This window comes from Aulostomus chinensis, chromosome 18 (assembly GCF_037954235.1).
Source record: "Aulostomus chinensis isolate RoL2024-O1b breed Wild chromosome 18, RoL_Achi_v1.0, whole genome shotgun sequence".
Classification (NCBI taxonomy): Eukaryota; Metazoa; Chordata; class Actinopteri; order Syngnathiformes; family Aulostomidae; genus Aulostomus; species Aulostomus chinensis.
The window spans coordinates 21,001,071-21,021,237 of NC_141337.1; the positions used below are offsets into that span (position 1 = coordinate 21,001,071).

At 47.2% G+C, this 20,167-nt stretch overlaps 1 protein-coding gene across 1 annotated transcript; it reads left to right on the forward strand.

Annotated features, from left to right (window-relative positions):
- Nucleotides 1-1,043: 1,043 nt before the first annotated feature.
- Nucleotides 1,044-5,581, forward strand: hoxb2a (homeobox B2a). The gene is made up of 2 exons (XM_086185044.1): nucleotides 1,044-2,794; nucleotides 4,070-5,581. Exons 1-2 carry the CDS (start codon nucleotides 2,311-2,313, stop codon nucleotides 4,909-4,911), a joined length of 1,326 nt encoding a protein of 441 aa, XP_086041170.1. The 5' UTR covers nucleotides 1,044-2,310; the 3' UTR covers nucleotides 4,912-5,581.
- The last annotated feature ends 14,586 nt before the right edge of the window (nucleotides 5,582-20,167 follow it).

The window sequence follows — 20,167 nt, forward strand, 5'->3', positions numbered from 1 at the left end:
GCCATACTACTACTGGAGCTAACCAGCTAATACTATTATCATTACTGGTACAATGATTAGGACCATAATAATAACAAGAACAGCAGTAAAATAATAATAATAATAATAACAATAATAATAATAATGATAATAATAATAATGATAATAATAATAATAATAATAATAATAATAATAATAATAATAATAATAATAATAATAATAATAATAATTTTAGTATTATTCTATTATTAATCTTCATAAATTCCTTAAATTTTAATTATGTTTACACTGAAAATTTGGAGAAAAAAATTCAGTGTTTCTTCCTTAAATTTTATTCACAATACAAACAGAACTAAATTAAAGCTAATTAAATAGATTAAATTCTTAACTGGGTGATCCTTCTGAGCGTAATCATCCTACCATTAACAGTGACCGTGAAATAAAAAAATTAAATACATTAATAAACTAAAATAAATTCAAAACTAAAATAAAAAGAAGCAAACATTCCACTGGTCGATCAGCAGATCCGCGCTGTTCACTAAACTCCCAGAAAGTCTCTTGAGAAAGTTACAAAAAATATTTTAAATCGTTGATGCCTCAAATTAGAGAGGAAAATAAAAGTCTGCAGGTCCCGCTGCTGTGTGTCAGTTCGTGTGTGTGTGTGTGTGTGTGTGTGTGTGTGTGTGTGTGTGTGTGTGTGTGTGTGTGTGTGTGTGTGTGTGTGTGTGTGAGAGAGAGAGAATGTTTACCCTGCAGCTCCGGCCTACTCGCAGCCCGCTCTCAATGGCCCTCACTCCCACACACATTTCTGCTTCTCTGCCTCTATTTTCAGAGTCAGGGGGTGAAGCCGGATCGCTGGGGAGGGAGGGAGTCGAGCTGCCAGCTAAATTCTTTCTCTCCATTTGTTCCTGCAAGCGGAACCGTTTTAGGGAGTGAAATACGTCTGCACGCAGTTTCCGTGTGCGTGTATTTTCAGTGCGTGAAAGCGGTGTAAAACGCGTCAGCTCCTCCGCGGGAGCGGTCTGCGTGCGATGGGAGCTTTTCTGGGTGTTCGGGGAGAGAGGAGCTGCTGTCAGGCTCTTTGCAGCGAGCGAGAGATTGATCACCGCACTTCTGCTCTCTCACCCGGGGTTCCTCCGGCCCTCCCCGAGAAGCTCTGCCTAACTGCTTTCCCTATTACCGGATCTTTCTGTATTTATTAAATCGATAAGTGAAAATTCCAAGCTCGTCCCGGTGGCAGACACGCACTCCCGCTCTGTTGCGTTAATATTCTTATTTCCACGGCTGCGATGGAGAGCAAGCGCGCGCTCTCCCCTCCTTCCCCGGACACACCGAGCGACCTCGCCGTGAACTCGCTCCCTGCTGTAAACAACACACACTCCTCACCGAGCAGATCGGCTGCGGGCCGTGCGGGGCTCCGGTTCAGACTGAGACCAGTGGCGAGCACGCGTACGCTCCTGAAGACTACCTCCCAAACACACGAACACGTCTACGACAAAAATGACACACTTACATGCGCACAGGTTCCCTCTCTCTGCTTCTCCTCCCATCTTCCCTGCTACACTTTCTTCTCTCCACGAGCTACAACTCATCCCTTCCTGCGCTGACACGCGCCCTCTTCGCGTTTCTGTGTCGAAGCTGAGATTATCAGCTCGTGTCATAAGATTCTAAGATTAATGATCTGCTGGAAGATGCTTTCCCCCCTGAAGGAGCCATATTGTAAACGGTGCCGGCCAGCTCCCGTCACCTCATGCTAACCGTCATTACATCACCCACAGGACCGAAAAATGTCCGAGATGCTCTTTTGTTTGTGCGTTAACACCGAGCCGGGATGCGCCGACCCGCCGCCCACTCAGCCCACATGGCGACCGGCCGCCTTGAGGGGGTTTTCTCCCATGAATTCAACCCCCGGTGAGCCGAAACAATAGCAGCCCTCCTGTGGTAAAGCCGCTCTTGCCACATTTTGTGGAAAAATAATAAAGCAGCTCCCCACAGCCAACGCCGCCGCCAGGCCCTGGCCTCCAATTGGTTGTTTTTGGATCACATGACCAGGAATTGGCTGCAATTTCGCCCCATAGTTCTTCAGTTTAGCCTAGCCAGGTCCCCATACGCTAGTAATATCACCAATATACACAATTATTATATAGCCACCGCTTTTACGCCATAGCGGTCTGGAGCCTACATGCTCGTGCGTTTTTTCATTTATTTTTTCAGAAGCCATATTGGCTTGTGTGCGTGTGCGTGCGTGCATGTGTTTTGTTTTTTTTTTATTTTGGGTAAGGGATTGTTCGGGGTCTCGCCGTTTGCGGGTGATACCGGTTTGAGGGAGCTATGAATTTTGAATTTGAAAGGGAGATCGGTTTTATCAACAGCCAGCCGTCCCTCGCAGAGTGCCTGACGTCCTTCCCCGCCGTTCTGGAGTCATTTCAAACTTCATCAATCAAGGAGTCGACAGTAATTCCGCCTCCCTTCGAGCACACCATTCCCAGCCTCAGCCCCTGCGCAGCCAGCCAGCCGAGACCGGCTGTTAGGAGCCAACAGAACCGGAGAACCTCCGCCACTAATGGCCTCCAGACGCACCACCGAGTCCCTCAGCAGTCCTGTCCGCCTGGCCAGGCCCCTGCCTCGGCCACGGCCACCCCAGCGGTTCCGCTGGCCCACGAGTTCCCCTGGATGAAGGAGAAGAAGTCGTCCAAGAAGTGCGCAAAACCTGGGAGCAGCTCCAATGGTGGCGGTTCCGTCATCCCACCCGCCTCGTCGTCTCCATCTCCGACCGCCTCCGGGTACGCTTCAGCGGGCATCGAGTCACCCACAGGTCGGTATGCCGGGGTGCGTGTGTGGCGTTGGAGGAGGCTGAGAGATGCGCGGCTTGTGCTTTGTGTGTTTGCGTCCTTGTTTGCCTGCAACATCGATGATGCATTGTGATATAAAACATGAATCTGGTCGGACAGCGTTGCGTTGTCCACCGTTTATGTGTGTGTGCGTGCGTGCGTGTGCATGCGCGTGCGTGTGTGCCGTGCAGAGCTGTGATGATGTGACAACAGGGAAGCCAAATCCAGACCTCCGCATTATGCTGCAGTGCTGCTCGCTGCCTCCTGAGCGTTCACGGCCGCTTTATTGGGTTTGAAGGTGCAGCGTGTGGCTGGATCCTTCTGATCACTCGGATCCTTCTGATCACTCGGATCCTTCTGATCACTCGGATCCTTCTGATCTTTCTGATTCGACCACAGAGAAACTTCATAAACGCATCCCGCACTTGCAGGATTTATCACGCACGCGGTTTATGTCGTTTGCTGCTGATGGTTGGAGCTCCAGCCTGCATCGTTCTGCTCCTTAGGTGGTGTGATTTCACCCCCCCCCCCCATTATATATTCTCACCACAACTGCTGATGGTGGCCATATTGGATGCTGCTATGAAATATAATGGCAAGGGGAAGGGGGGGGGGGCACATCCGCACACAACCCCAGCTCTCACCGTCTCACGTCCTGGGGGTTTATGTCATTTCTGTGTTGGGGTGTTTCTGCTGACCTCCAACACAAACCCATGTAATGCTCCACCTCTGCTTGTCTGAGTTCTACTGGACCCCCCACCCCCCTGCCTCCGAACCACCGCCGGTTCTGGAGCGCTGCTTCGGGCCTGCTTCAGTGACATTCCCACGCTTCCCTGCGCGTTTCCTCCCGAGCTCGTGATTTCTTGATGTTCGCGGCTGCGTCTGCGCTTTGCTGGCAGTTTCTTTCTTTTTATTCCAAATTCTACCTGAACGGCTTCGCTCGTGGCTGCGGCCCGGAGCTGCAGGGAGCGGCCCGATGTTAATTCGACTTTTTGTGTTTTATTGCTGTTTTATTGCAGACATGAGAGGCGCGGGGATTCCTCCCCGGTGCTGAAGCAGCGGATTTGTTGGCTGAGAACCCTGCTCGTAATAACATGGCGGAGGTTTCCCGGCGCCTCCAGGGGACGATTAAGAATAATAGTTTAAACGAATTGTAAAATTAAAATAATGAAGGGAAAATGAAGATAACGTCAAACATGCTGCACAATAAATGCTCCAGATATTTTCGGCTCGCCTCATTGTTCTTTGTTTCCGTGCAGACCCGAGCCAGGCGGGCCTGGACGGTGGAGCGGCCGGGTCCCGCCGCCTGCGCACCGCCTACACCAACACGCAGCTGCTGGAGCTGGAGAAAGAGTTCCACTTCAACAAGTACCTGTGCCGACCCCGGAGGGTGGAGATCGCCGCGCTGCTGGACCTGACAGAGCGGCAGGTGAAGGTTTGGTTCCAGAACCGGCGGATGAAACACAAGCGCCAGACCACGCACCACCGGGACGGCGGAGGAGGGGGACATGAGTCCAGCGAGTCGGGGGGGTTCGAGCCGCTGGAAGGCGCCGATGCTTCGTCGCCGTACTCAAGCCAGCCGCTGGAAGCATCTGGCACCGGGGAAGCGTCGGATGGCGAGGCCGGGAGCAGCAATCCATCTTCCACCGCGGCTCACACCGCCCACACTGATGACAGCGGGGACAATGCGCAGCCCACGCCGGAGGAGGGAGGCCGTGTGAGCCGTCCAAAACGCCCACCGATGCCTGGTGCATCTGGCTCCTCTGACGCTGCTGCGACGCACACCTCCTCGCCTGCGTTCACCGCCAAAACCTCCGCTGACAACCCGAGCCTGATGCAGCTGAGCGAGGCCGGGTCCACGGCGGCGGCCGAGCCCTCGTTCCCCGAGCAGCGGGACCCCGCCGTCACCTCCTCCTCGGCTCCCCCGGCCGGCTCCTTGTCCTCGTCCGCGCTCTCCGATCTCACCTTCTTCGCCGGGGACGCGTGCCTGTCCCCGAGCCTGCAGAGCTCCCTGGACAGCCCGGTGGATTTCTCTGAAGAGGACTTCGACCTGTTCACCAGCACACTGTGCACCATCGACCTGCAGCACCTCAACTTCTGAGGTCCGGAGTAGCTTAGGACTCGAGCACGTGAGGGGACGGACGGCCTGAGCGGACAAGCGAGCGAACCGGACTCGGCGTGGGAGCTTCTCGGCAACATTCCTGAAACATTTCACCTTCAAATTATTTTAGGTTTTTTTTTTCCGTTTGTTTTGTTTTAATTCTTCTTCTCGGCTTCCCGTCGGGTTTTATTTTGCGGCACTTATTTGCCCTGCTAAGAGTTCCATTTATTTTTTAATTCTAAAAATCGTTGGGATTTTATTTTTTCCTTCCCGCGATTAAAACGTTGTGGATTTTTTTAATCCCTTGTTGTTGAAATTTCCGCTTTTGCCTTTCTTGTTTTGTTTTTAATTTTATTTTAATTTTCAGTTGTAACGATAATGAAGAGTTGGTAGTTGGCCTGTGTGTGGATTTGTTCTCTCTGTGGTCCATTGGGTGCAGCTTCATGGATCCTTAATAAATTCTCAGGAACTGTTCATGGAGTCTGGAGGTGCAGGTCTGGACCGAACACCGAAACTGAAGAAGGAGTTGGTTCTGTCTCTCTGGAGGAGTCAAGAGGGAAGTCCTGCTGATGATCCGACTTTTAGACCCTAGTTTATTTATTGAGATTCTTTAATAGTGAAAATCCAAATTATTTATTGTACATATATTTTCATAGGGAATAATATTATTAAAAATACACAAACATTTACAAAGTGGTCCTTTTTTGCAGCATGTTTGAATGAATGGTATGAACAGACAGCAGCATAAATACACCAGTAATAATAATAATAATAATAATAACAATAATATCATCAGTAATAACAATAACAACAATAATAATATCATCAGTAATAACAATAATAATAATAACAACAATAATAATAACAATTTCAACACAGATCTACTTCATGGTCGTGTACATGCGTGTTTAATTCCAATGTTAGGATGGGCTGTGCTCCCAGGATGCAGGACTTTTTCTGGTGTATTTTATGTAATTATGGTGAGCCCGGGCCAGTCCAGGCTCCTGGTTCTGAGTCCAGGTGGAAATGCTTGCCTGGGTTCTCCACATCCCAGCCGCGGACAGAAATAGGCAGGGCTGATAAAGTCGAAGCGGCAAATCTCGTGTGTTTACACTCAGATAAGCTGAAGAAACGCAGTCTTTCTGGAGAACAACAGAGCCTCGCTCCCCCGCTCGTGTGCTGCCTCTGAGGAGGAGCTCGCTGTTAGCCAGCTCCGCTACCCCGGTGCCTACAGCCCGGCTCCTGGTGCTCGTGTTGTAGCATGGATGCCACCACGGCGTCTAACTAGTCCCGTTCTTGGGTTAGAGCAGTAGAAACACGGGCGGATGGGAGGTAACCGTCACTGGGACCCGTTCTGTCCTACACCAGGCCTGAGTGTGAGGGGGGCCGCGTGTTAGCATGTTTAGCTCCCTGATGCTAACTCGCTGCTCCTCCTCCTCCTGCAGAGTCAAAATGGCGCTGAAGACAAAGCAGGATGTGAACAATGAGCAGTGGCAGCCATTACAGGGTGACTGTGACAGGCGTGTGCGTGTGTGCGTGCGTGTGAGTGCGACAGATAGAGAATAAAAGAGAGTAAGTCTCGGTCACAGGGTTTGATAATTATAATAATAAAAATAATAATAACAATAATATGATGATAATAATAACAACAATAATAACAACAATAATAACAATAGTAACATAATAATAATAAAAATAATAATAATAATAATAATAATAATAATAATAAATAATAATAATAATAATAATGCATTTTAAAACTTTTATTACATGATTTTAATTTGTCCTGGTCTATTATTCTAGATACATCACTACTCAGGTCAGAATAACAACAAATCCCTCAAATACAGGGTCAGTAACAGGTTTTAATCATTGAGAATAATTTACAATTTGAATTTGTCAGCTTCTGAAACTATATATATGTCCAGCTTATGTATGTGTGTGTGTGTGTGCGTGTGTGTATATATAAATATATATGTATTTATATATATATATATAAATACATATATATTTATACACACACACACAAACACACACACACACACACACACACACACACACACACACACACATATATATATATAGTCATGCTACTGTGGCAACCCTCCTAATCCCCAGGGAAGTACATAATTAATAAACTGATAATTATAAGCAATTTGTCATTTAAATCTTATCCTGAAATGAGAAGTTCTCTCACATGCATGAGGTGAGGCTGTCAAAAAATAGTGCAAGTGCTGTGTGACACACCACTGTTTATATGTAGGCTATACAAACACAACTCATTAAGAAAATAATAATAATGATAATAATAATAATAATTATTATTATTGTACCTATGAATGCCAGCATTTGTTTGGATCTTTAGACATTTGATCAAAACAAAACACAACCCATTCAATGTGTTACTCAGAGTGTTGTTAATTATCAGTGTCGTCTGGGAATCATCACTCTTGTCCCTGAATGAGAAAGTCAGGGTGTTACGACCGTGTCATCACACAACCGTCCATGATCAGTTTGGGACCTCTTATTCACCGTATCAGGGACAAAGTTGACAGAAACACAACATTGTGAGAACCTGCTACCCCCCCCCCCCCCCCCGGCAAGCATGCACATTTTTGTGGTTGTCTGTGAAAAGCAGGTTCTGAGAACATGTCTCCCGAAGACCTTGAGTGCATGAATGCAGCGGGGGGGCAGCTGAAGCGGTGTGAGCACAGTCAGATGTGGGTTGTACCACAGGGGGATTCCTGCCTTCAGCTGGACCTCATTGACACATTACACAGCTCAGTATTTCATTGAACTGTGACACAGAATGTTACACACTCATTCAGGGAGCCACTGATTTTCACTCACGATTAGATTGAGTGAATTTGGTAAAGTGATTAGGTCAATATATCTGTCAACTAAATAATTAGTTGCTGCTACTAAACGTATAAATCTGCCTTGAGACCATTACAGCACAGGTACTGGCAAGCTTGCATAACCCTACACTAAACATTAGACTTAGTCACCATGGCAACAAATAATCACAAAGTAATACAACAAACTGGTTTCCTCCATGCATCAAACAGAAGAAATCCTTGTATCTGTTTATGAATCCATATGAAATGACATCCAGCCAAAGGAACAATATGAATACATTCATAACAACATTCATTCACTCAAACATAAACTTTCACTAATAAGTGAACATCCCATTCGAACCAAGTTCCCTTCTAAGTTCTTCGTAGCCAGTAAATCTCATTTCACTGTGAATTCAGGAGAATAAAATACAGGAAGTGAAGGGCCAACAGCTGGGGGGCTGAGGGAGGACACCCCTGCCCCCTGGCTGTCTTGGTAGGATGTAGTTTTACATGTACTTGACCTGATGACCTGTGGTGTCCACCTGTGAAAACGATCCGCCGTTGGAACCGTTTCTGAATGAGAGTCAGGGGACTTCCTTGTTGAAAGAGGGTGCAACATTAGCATGCTAGCTGGCGTTCTGCTAGCTCCTCTCTCCAGAGGGGGGCAGCAAAATGTACGCAAGACAGCTTTAAATAAAAGTACAGAAAAAAAACAATAAGAAGAGGAATCTGAAACATCATCAACAATAAAAGCATACTGAACAAGTCAAAGGAGAAAACTGCAATGATCCCATGATATTAATATGAATGAGTTTGTGTCATGAGTGTGCAAGGTTCTTTCTCCCCTGCGTCTCCAGTGAGACCTTGTGGCAGCATGGAAGTGGGAACCAGTTGTGACTCTTACTCTCCTGATCAAAACCACTTTTGGTGAACAAGACCCAGTAATGAGGACAAAACACGTGAGTCTAATATTGATCGCAGCATTCCTGCTGTTTAGGACGTTCAATGAGAACTGATGACGAACCCTGGTGGAGCGCAGATATAAAGACACTGGAGGGTTGACCTCGGAGCAACAGCATCAGCTGGTCACTGAAAAGGGGATTTGCAATGTGGCTTCTGATATGCTGACTGCCTCGAACCCTCAGGATTCATGTGTTCATTGACTTGACTTGTATTTGACCAGCAGCGTGGAGAAGGAGAGACACAGCCAGCAGGAAAAGTCACCGATTATTTACTGTCAGGGTTTGAAAGAGCACAAAGATGAGGAGCAACACTCTTTCTGGTTCATCTGTTGACCCTAAAGTTTCAGCTGACATCGAAGCTTTTATTGGCTTAAATCACTGAACTTGGCGGGTTTATATTTGAGACCTTGATTCCTTTGAGCCAAGTCTCGCTCAGCAGAGATGGGAAATGGCATCCATGTGCCGCATGTCCAGACATCAGCAGCTCACCCCAGCATGCCATCACTGCACTGTGCTAAGTAAGAAAACATAGTTCGGTCCAGTGCAGGTGACGTAGGTAACATCGGTTTCATTGTGTGACCCCTTTTACACAAAATAAAAATCAAATGAAACAAGTAAACAGAGCCTCCGTCCACAGGGATCATCTGAGAGTTCACATCCCGCTTCTGTTCACTCGCAGTGTTTATAGCAAACAAGGTGACGTCAGCAGCAAACGCGCCACCGCTGCTCTAAATGACCGCAAATGCTTGGCTTGCGTCAGTTGTGACTTTTACCGTTTTAGTGAAATAATGGAAACAGGTTAAGGTTTAAGGAGGGCGGCGTGGCCCAGAGGTAGGGTGGCCCTCCAGCAACTGAAGGGTCACTGGTTCACTCCCCACTTCCCCCTGGTGACCATGTCCAAGTGTCCTTGAACAAGATCCCGAACCCCTTATTGCTCCTGATGGCCCTGCGACGGACTGGTGACCCAGTGACCCTCAATGGATAAGCGATATACAAAATGGATGGATGGGTGGGTAGTTAAGGTTTAACTGCCCATCACTGCTCGCTATCACCATGGTGATACCTGCAGGTGAAGAGAGGAACCAGAGCTGCTTTACTTCCCCACTCACTTCAGTGACTCACTATCACTCCTTGGGGTACAAAGTGGTATTACAAGAGAAAATGTGCTGGTGCTAGCTTGTTCAAGTGCTTTCAAATTGCCACTTGAAGATGGGCGCCACCTGTCTGTGCCTTTTTAGCTCAGTGCGTGTAATCAGTGTGTGGACGCACTTCTTTAGATCAGATAAGGCACAAAATGCTGTGATAAATGTAACCATTACATAGAGTGTGGCAGACAAGTGCAAATGCAATATGTAGGTCAGGATTGTATTTAAAACAAATCAAAACCCATCCTTGGCAGATATGAGAGTGAAGAAATTGTAAAAGTATAGATTGTGTACAGTGTATATTAAATATGGCAGCGGACGTAGCAGGCAGAAGACGGAGATGCACACGCTGGCTCTCCTGTAACCATCCATCTAGCTGTATCTTGTAGACAAAGATTACAGCAGAGTACATCTCTGTGCTGGGAGACATATCTCACCTTCAGAGTTCCTGTAAGCGTGTGTGTGAGGGAAAGATTGTGTGTGTGTGTGTGTTCCAATAATCTCTCTCTCCTGGCTGTCACCGTCTGTCGGCTTGCTGCCATGCTGTAATACGCAGACTACTCCTTTATCTCTTGCATCACCGTCACATCACTGTTATGATTCCTCTGTGTGTGTGTGTGTGTGTGTGTGTGTGTGTGTGTGTGTGTGTGTGTGTGTGTGTGTGTGTGTGTGTGTGTGTGTGTGTGTGTGTGTGTGTGATATTGCATGACTCAGGCATGATAGATCACCCACTTAGCAGTGGTGGTGAAATAAGTGAGCGGTGGATTTTTATCATCCTGAAGAGGAAACTTTACACTGCTGCACTAACTTTACAGACACACACCCACACCCACCCACACATACACGTGCGCGCGCGCACACACACACGCGCGCTTGTAGCTGACAGCTTGTTGCGACTCAGCGTTGTAGAGCTAGAGTACATAGAAGAGAGAGCGCTGTCAGGTCATGCTGCTGGTCGACCTGCTGGCTCAAACGACCTCCTAGAAGGCTCAGTTTCAATCCTTAACATTTCTCGTTTCCTCCTCCACAGCGAAGCTGTCATGAAGGGAAATCAATCATATCAGTGTGAGTATCAAAGGATCGACAACAGGGCATGAATAGTAGCAGTTTGATCTTGGACGACCAGTATTAATGAATCAATTTGAGGCCGTCACGCTACATATTTACTGATTTCAGGAAGCCACACGCTGACACATTTTTCATGAACTGACACAGGCACTGATGTGTCAGTCATCAGCAACTGTGGGTCACATGATGCCTATGAACGTGAGCTGTAGATTGGGGTTTGAAGGTGGCAGAGTTTGACAGACTCATGTCTTAGCCCTGACTCATTTCACGTAACGTCCAGATTATACATCTCATCTGATGGGAGCAGCAGCCTGATGCTTCTCGCACAAACACACAAACACACTGTTGTGTTGATACCAAACGACTGTGCGAATGTTCTGGTTCTGGTAGGTTGGCTGGACCCTACTTGACAGAGCACACTTGACTTTTACACAAAAATTCATAGTTGTTTATGTTGAACTGAACAAGGCTTCTTCTCTGGTCCACTCTCATGAGCTGTGGCACAAACTCAAAGCTTCAGCTGATGAACTCCTTCAGGTTGAGTCCAGTTGTAAGGACAGAGTGCAGGTCGGGTTCGGGTCCTTGCTCTCTGGGACTCTCTGGCCCGAGCAGGACTGGCGCTTCAGTGCTGGAGCCATGAGACTCCACTGTGGAGGGATTCTGACCTGGTGAAGGTGGTTCCAACATTTTCTAATAAACTTCTGTGGTTCCAGTGAGTCTGCAGGCTTTTCATCATTCACTGAGGCTGCTGAAGTGCTTCTTCTTCTTTTAGAAAGTCCGTGCACACTCGTTCCACAGCAGCAGCACATACGAACACTGCCACTCATCCCGTTTGGGCTTGTTTAGCTGAAAATAAGGATCTTTCCTGCAGTAAAAAAGCTGACGCATGTTTCACTAATGAATTCCTGCTCCTGGAGCTGAGGCCTGCTGCTCCTTGTCCTTCCACGTGTGCAGGATATTTCTTTTTTACTTTAATTTTTGCAGCTGCAGCTCAGAGACTGACCTTGACTGGTGTCGCCGCTGTCATGCATTATGCAGTTTCTTTCATCATTGTATCAGCTTCAGCTCAGAGATAAGGAGGGCAACAGATTTATTAATGTAATTGAAAGACTGCATTTGTTAATGGTGTCAGCAGGGCGCCCTGGGGAACCGGCGATGCCACCTCCACTTGTGTTTCCCATTTTATTTTTCAAGTATTTCTCTGCATCGCCTGTAAACACACAGCCGTGGTTGAAACAGGAGCTGAGCAGAATCAGATCTCTTTCATAATGCACAGCTGGCATGGTAGGAAAGTCCTGTTGTCCAGAGGTCAGTGGGTATGTCACATGGTTAAGAAAAAAAGGACGCATTTAAGACTGCGTACAAAGAGCAGCGTGTAAAGGAGCAGCGTTGAGGGAAGTGCTGCTAATTCATGTTGTCCATGTTCGGTGTGAGGTTTCTTCCACCTGCACGTTTACAGTGGATTTCTGGTGTGAACTGGACAGTACAGAAGGAACTTTGCTCATTCTCAGTGTTCCTGCTCATCTTTTGTAGCAGTGCCACTGTTGAACGGGGGACTCCAGCTCAGAGAGCAGAGAAGGACAAGGAGCCGAGACGCATCATTTGTCTCCTCGTCCGTCCAGGTTCGCTTCCCTGATTGTTCGCTGGTCTACTTTAGGGTTAAACGCCACTGTTTCCTTGAGAGGATGGACAGACTGACTGGGGTGTAATGGTAGGTGTCTACATGCTGGAGTAAACGATTCCTGGTCACATGATCTACACATGCTGAAGTCAGACTTTAAAAAATATATATCAACTTTCACTAACATCACTTAAAACATAGAACTGCTGGAAAACGACTCTGTCTGACATGCAGCGGCGTTTCTTTCGAGGATGGTGAAGCTGGAACCAGACTTGATGGACTCACGTCAGTATTTGTGTGTGACTGGATATGAATGGAACCTTAACAATTGTGCCAGTGGTGTGTTTGTGGTTCGAGCTCAACATGAAGACGTTTGCAGTCGAGAGACCCCACGTCATCACGTTGAATAAGAATGCTCAGTTCTCTGCTTTGCTCAGCCGCTTTGATGTGTGTTCCTCCTGCTGTGCAACTCTGATGTGGTGAAACCATCCCAGCCCAACCAAATCAAAGCAGGCTGCTGGAGCTGGAACTCAATTGCAGTTCTGGAATGAAAATATACCTTTAATGGCTTAATTACAACTAATATCTGCAACTGCATCACAATTTCTCTCGGTGATGAATTTCTCATTATTTCAGAACATGAATTTTGATAATGTGATTTTTGTCATCAAAGGAAGCGCTTCAGCTTTAATACATGAGGATAATTAAAAAGTCTGATCTGAATTTGTACAGAGACCCTGACCTTTGACCTCATAACCTTTAGCCTTTAACACTGATAGTCTGAAAGGGTTCTGTTTCTTTCACACTGTCAGATGCATCAGTAATGGAAATGACAAAGACACACAGCTATCTTCTTCCTCCGCTGGTCTGTTGCTTGTGTGACCTGGAGATATTTCAGTCCCACGAATTTGTCTCCAACATCAGAACTTCATGCTTTGGTTTTAAAGACGTGGTCACAACTCAAATCCATAGGATGACATCTCATCAGTGAAAAATTCTGCCCTTTTTGACACTTGTTTCAAGAGTTTCAGGGTAAGAGGAATTTGTCAAACGGGCCAAACCTTCCTCCCCTCCTTTACGTCTCACCACGCTGAGCAAAATGGCCGCCTGTTGTGAGTGAGATCATGTTTAAAGACAGAATGAAGATCACGGCAGGGTCATGGCTGAAAACACTCCACCTCAGTTCACATCTGTACAGATGATGCGCCAGGTTCCTTCAGTCTCTCTCTGTCCTGCTGTGTGTGACTGTTGTGCAGTCAACGCCAGGCACAGAGCAAAGTAACCATTCGTTCTTTATGTGAGCAAAAGACAGCGGATCAATGCTTCGCCTCTGAGAGGTGCATCAATACACAGCTCTGGTGAGGGAGTGCTAGAAAAGGCCGGATGATAGTCCCTGTACACACACACACACACACACACACACACACACACACACACACACACACACACACACACACACACACACACACAGTATTGACTTATCAGGTGGGATCCTTGGAGGATCTTGCACGGTGTGTGTGTGTGTGTTGGAGCACCAGAGTGCCTCCCGTTGTCTCTCTTTAACAGGTCAATAAAGAGCCATTCCACAGAGTTTAGAGGTATTTACCCAGGGACCAGCAGACAATTGTCAGTCAATCCAACGGCACCAATTAACAGCAGTAAATAGACTGTGTGGTAAAAAGAAATGTTAGCCTGCACACACACACACACACACACACACACACACACACACACACACACACACACACACACACACACACACACACACACACACACCATGTTTTATCAGAGGCAATAACAAGCAGAGTTTTAGTTGGTCAGTGATTAATAAACAATGAAGTTACGGAATTTGAAAACTTGCTAATGAAACCAAACGCTCCCAGTGCAACACAATGATGATGTAACATCCAAAGAAATCCGCCCCCAGAAACATCACGTTCATGATCCCAGATCCCAGAGTGATCCCACACCCACACCCACACCCACACCCACACCCACACCCCCCGATGCTGGGGGTCGCACTGTTCTTTTAAAGGCTAAGTAGAATATGTGGGAGAAGCACCGGTCATTTTTTTTGTCTCAGATCTTTTCCCTTCCTTTTATAGTCCATATATTTGAACTCCACACTTTCAGTCGCATATGTTCATCTCCTGCTTGAATCTGCATGGAGGATCCACTTGAAGGAGTGGGGTGGGTGTGAGGGGTGATTACAGGACGGTACCATGGCATCTATGAGTAGTGTGATGACAACGGACCACCAAACTCAAATCAGATCAGTTGATTCACACATTTTCGCTACTTCTTAGACAGGCAGCTGCTGTTGTCTCCTGTTGTCAGTCTGACATTCGCCACGTTGACCCCCGCTGCTCGACTGGCTGTCCAGGTACGTCAGGTTAGCGCTCCTGTCGATGCTCCTGACAGGGCTGCTGGCAGAAGATGTGGAGTTGGTCCCTCGGCACGAGAAGACACATTTCATGACTGAGGCCCAGTGATCTCAAGTCCACACAAATACTGACTTAAACACGAAGGCGCCGATGACTTCATTCTCTTTCCGCGTCGCTGTCAGCAGAACGAATGAACAAAAAAGCTGCTTATTTCACAAACTGATGTACTGGTAATTCTTCACTCTCAATCAATTCAATCAACTTCAATCACACGTTCCTGCACGCTCAGCTCTGTCCTGCCTTTGGTTCCATGCACAGCTTTGACTGGATGGATCTCGTTTGTATTTATTAATATTGAACGATTCTGATGATCAGTTGCAAGTTTACATGACCCATCAATACAATGGTCACGAGTTTTACAAAATGCTACACATATCTGGTAAATATCTGCAGATGTTTATTGATGTTTCAGAGTTAACAAACCAAATCACAACATCATGTGCTGACATGTTTCATCCTACCTGTGCTTCGTTCCAACAGTGTTTCAGTTCTGCATTCATCGCCTGGGTCATGTGACTCTTACACAGATGCACAAACACGAGGGGCCCGCGAGCGGCCAGTTCTGGTCCTTTGTGGCCATCCTGGTGTGCCGTAGCGGTTGTAAATGTGTCGTGAAGATAAGGGCAGTGGGCTGACAGCATCTTATCACTGATGGCCGATAGCGGTGAGCCAGCTGGAAAGTCCCATCCAGCTATGATGTCACTCCTCAGCCTTGTTCTGGTCACTCCGGTGGTCAAGGGAAACCACACCGCTGCTGGGATGTTTATGTTGCAGTCGGAATATCAACTGTTGCAAGCTGCGACTGCAACAGCTACTAATGCTACTACTGCTGAGGTCTGGCGTGAACAATAAAACAACCTTGAAAAGTGAAGAGAGTGGACGTTGATTAGAGCTCATCAGCTCATGTCCTCCCTGCTGCTTCGGCATCAGAGACAAATAAATAGAATCAACCACACAGAAGCTTAGTAACTCTCCAAAGAAAGACTGTCGAAGGTTGTTGGTTTTTACCTGAAGGGTCACACTACCAATGCTTTTATCTGTGTGAAATTACAAGAAGAAACACAGCAGCCATGTCACTGTGGAAACACAAGGAACGTGTGTTTAAACGTGTCTGACGAATAAACACAGTGAAGCACCTGATAACGTCACACTCCGATGGAAGCGGTGCCGGGTCTGTCTGCCAGAGCCCCGTGTGACCTCAGCAATTACGTCAGCTTATACAATGTTATCGTATCTGATACAACTGGTGGAAAAGGCTACAAAAATATACAAAGTATAGCTTCCACCCCTGAACCGTTCTCCATGCTGACTATCATAATGCGCCACCGACCAGTTTGGAGGTGAAACACGACAGGAAGCTCTGCTGGGAACAGCTGGTATGTTTCCCTCTGACAGATCAAACCCTCCACGCAGGTTTGTCTGACCTGGATGTGATCGGGTTCCCACCCCAAGAAGATGAGGTGTCACTTCTTGTTCGTTTGCCTTGTGTTGGTTTTCTGGTGACTCACATTGGATGTTATTATCGTAGGTGTTGCACCAGGGAGAGGGGATGGGGTTGTCAAAGTAGCACCAGAGTCAAGCACCTCGGCCGTGTAGACAATCTTTTGGTGGCTGAAGGAGCACCAGCATGGAGGACTTCAGTTGTATTTTAGCCTCTGTCTGTCTGAGCATCGCTGCTGGAACACAGACGGATGAAGTTGTGTGTGGCGACCGGGTTTTGTGCTCCAGAGTGCTAACAGCTGATCTCCACGTGCGTCAGAGATTAGACACTCTGGAAGCTGGCTGTAAATTATGTTCACCCAAATTTGTGGGGTGTAAAATGAGATGTGAAAGTAGCCTCCTGACCAAAGTGGCAGTGACGGCAACAAAAGAGCCAACGAGAAGACCTGCTGCCGCCTACTTGTCATTGCCAGATGAAAACTAAAAAAAAGTCGGGAAATAAGTTTGCAGCATGCGACTCAGGACACTGACCGTCCCCCAAATGCATCACCATCAGGTTAATTCACTTAGAATCTGCCGTTTGAATGAAGTAATGGCGTGCTGACACGTTCACTCTGTCCATCAGCTGTGTGTGTAAATGTTACTCATACGGGTGATAAAAGCAGTTATGCGTCTGCATCTGTGCATCAGGTTTCAGAGCTAATGCAACAATGTCAGCAGTCTGGATGCAGCTCCGCTCTCCCGGTTCCACTCTCTCCTCTCATCTTTCAGGATTTTCAGAAAGCCCCCCCCCACACACACACACACACCTCCTCTCTTCCGGGAATACTGGAGCACAACTTCCTGGTTCTGGGGTCATTTGACCCGTCTGACAGGACTGTTAGCGGGGCAGGCGGAACAACAAAGCTCAAGGAAAGAAACTGCACTTATTAAGTCACTTGTTCAGCTACATTTAAGTGAATGTAGGTACCAGTCACGGGTTCAGTTCCCAGTTCTTTATCTGCTAGGGTTCTTTGGGGTCCTCTGAGGGGCCAAAATGAGGAAAAGGCTTCTGACTGCTGCTCCCCTTCAGTGTGAAACTAAAGAAATCAGGTTCATCATTTATAAGTTCAGTTCAGTTCAGTGACACTGACCTGACATCTAACTACGACCTTTAAACACATAGAAATGTATGAGCATGACATGTTTGGGTTTTTTGTTTTGTTTCTTTTAATTCCCTGAAGGCACTTTTGTTAAGGAATTAAATATATTTGCTCAGAAAAGGTGACCAGCTAATTAGCAAAAAAAAAAAAAGAGAAAAAAGGGCTAAACACCAAAAACATTTGTGGCTCACGACCTTTAAAAACAGGCCCTTGATTGAACTGATCAGCAGACGCCACCACCAAGTTGAAGCCGTGTGAATCACAAACCTCTTGTTAGCCTCATCACTGTTGCTGACTGGTCCTTGTGAATCCTCAAGTCCTCCTGGAAAGCTTCCGTCAGTTGGAGTTTAAAATCATGACAAACACAATACCAACTTCAGGTTAGCAAAAAACGCTGTCGGTCAGAGCAACCCCTTACATCCAGTCACCGGTGACTCGTCCATAAACCAAAGCATGACGTCACACGAGGTCCTCTGACTCCAGGCCAAGCGGAGCGCACACGAACTCTGCTCTGAATAAGAAGATAAGCACACCTGAAACACTGCAGGAATCAGTGATGCCAGGCCTCGTGACCTCCACCCCCCCTCCACCATCCAGACAGCCGTGTGGGCGTCATTTAATCTTGTTCTTGTCCCAGTCTGTTCCTGCAGGCTTCCTGCCCACTCGCTCGCCCTCTCTCTCCTTTCAGCCCCTCTGTGATCATTAACCTCCCTACTTGTCACACGCCCACGCCGCTCATCCTGACTTGGTCCTGATGGCGAGACGGCGGTGTGTCTGCTGTCAGGCCCTTCACAGAGGGTCTGAGGACCGTCGTAACGAGAGCTGACCAGTGGAAGGAAGATGTTCAAACAGTAAAGCTGACACTTGATGAGAGACATGTTGGTATCGACAGGAATTAAAGGAGAGAAACATTTTAGTGCCTTTAAAGTGAAAATAACCTCCAAAACAGACTTCCTCTGTAAAACCCTGCACTCAGTTGTGGGCCATTGTCTCCCTCTCTCTCTCCCTCTCTCTCTCCCTCTCCCTCACACACACACACACACACACACACACACACACACACACACACACACACACACACACACACTTGCTCACAGAAAGTACATTGTGCTGTTGTCAAGGCGATTGCGGCTTCCTGTTCTGCTGGACTGGCAGGGTTTGGCCAACCAGAAGGCCTCCTGTCTGCTTTAACCTCATTTCTGTAACAGATCAGCTCATTCATTCAATTAGCAAACACACACAAACACGTGCGCTCTCACATGCACAGTCACCTCTCATCAGAAATCTATGGCCTCCCAATCCAATTCTTTAAAAAGTAAACTGATTCCCAAAAGTCCCTCTGATCTGTTCTGCCTTTTGAGATCGATAGAGACCTTTTGATCCAGGAGGATTTCCTCCCTTCCTGTTAGAGGAATGTGCAAAGAGCTGATAAAACCTAATCAATAATCTTTCAAGTGAGCAATCAGTATTAGCTGAAGGAGGAAAGTTGATCGGAGTTGATGGAAAATTGCTGCGCAGCACAAAGAGGGAAGCACCCGGCAGCCGAGGGGGAGTTTCAGCAGAGGCTTGGGCTGCTGCTGAGCGGCCTGGAGACGTTCTGTCAGTGCAGGACGCTACGGCGGAGGTCGGCCAGTCAATCAGCCGCGCACTGACAGATTTAATGTCAGCGCTGAACAGCTGGCACTCAGCGCAGCGTTAGTAGCACCAGGAGAACGTTCCACAGCAGCTTTATAGTCTCTGTGCTGAGATATGGTTTTTCTCACCACTTACAGTGTTGCTTTAAGCTTCACACTTGTACTTGCAAGCAGCCGGCGAACCAGAGGTGAACCCAGGGATCTGACACCAATCTCGTTGTTCCTGCTCTTCCACACAGCACGAATCACTTGTAGACAGAGTCATCGCTCGACACACTGCAGTCTGACCAGTGTTGGCAGTATCAGCTCCATATTGGTTTTGTTTGAATGCTGATCACTAAAGAACACATTCAAATGAGGCTGAGCTTGATGCGACGTCTGAAGGGAGAGTTAACTTCATGATCTGATCCGTTCCTAACGCCAACACGGTTTATTGCTCTTTAACGACCCACGTAGATGTTTGATGAACACCACGCACTCATGTTTCTCTATCGGTAACATGAAAACAACAGCCATGGTTACATAAATGGTATAAATGTCAGGTGTAAAAGCTCCACAGTCCTGCCAAAATTCCATTTCTGCGCTCTTCTCTCCTCCTGTCAGCCTGGGTGGTGGAGGCAAGCGCCCCCACGCATCAACACATCCACCCCTGAATATTATTGAAACACTTGGGTGTATTTTTATTTTTGCAGAGAGGGAGAATAAACCTGGACAGAAACCTCACTCACTGCTGCTGAGGCTTCTTTTCATCAAGTCGGAGCCACTCTGACTCAACACTGTGGACTCAAGAGGAGTCCTACCATCAGGAACCCAGAGACGCCTCACACAGCCAGAGAACCAGCAGGAGCCCCACGTGCAGCTGCATTCACAGGAGCTGCAATGTTAAAGTGACGATGACCCTGGGCTGAAGGCGGTCAGAGACAAGCGCCTCCATCCAGTGGAGCTTCATGCTGCCAGGAA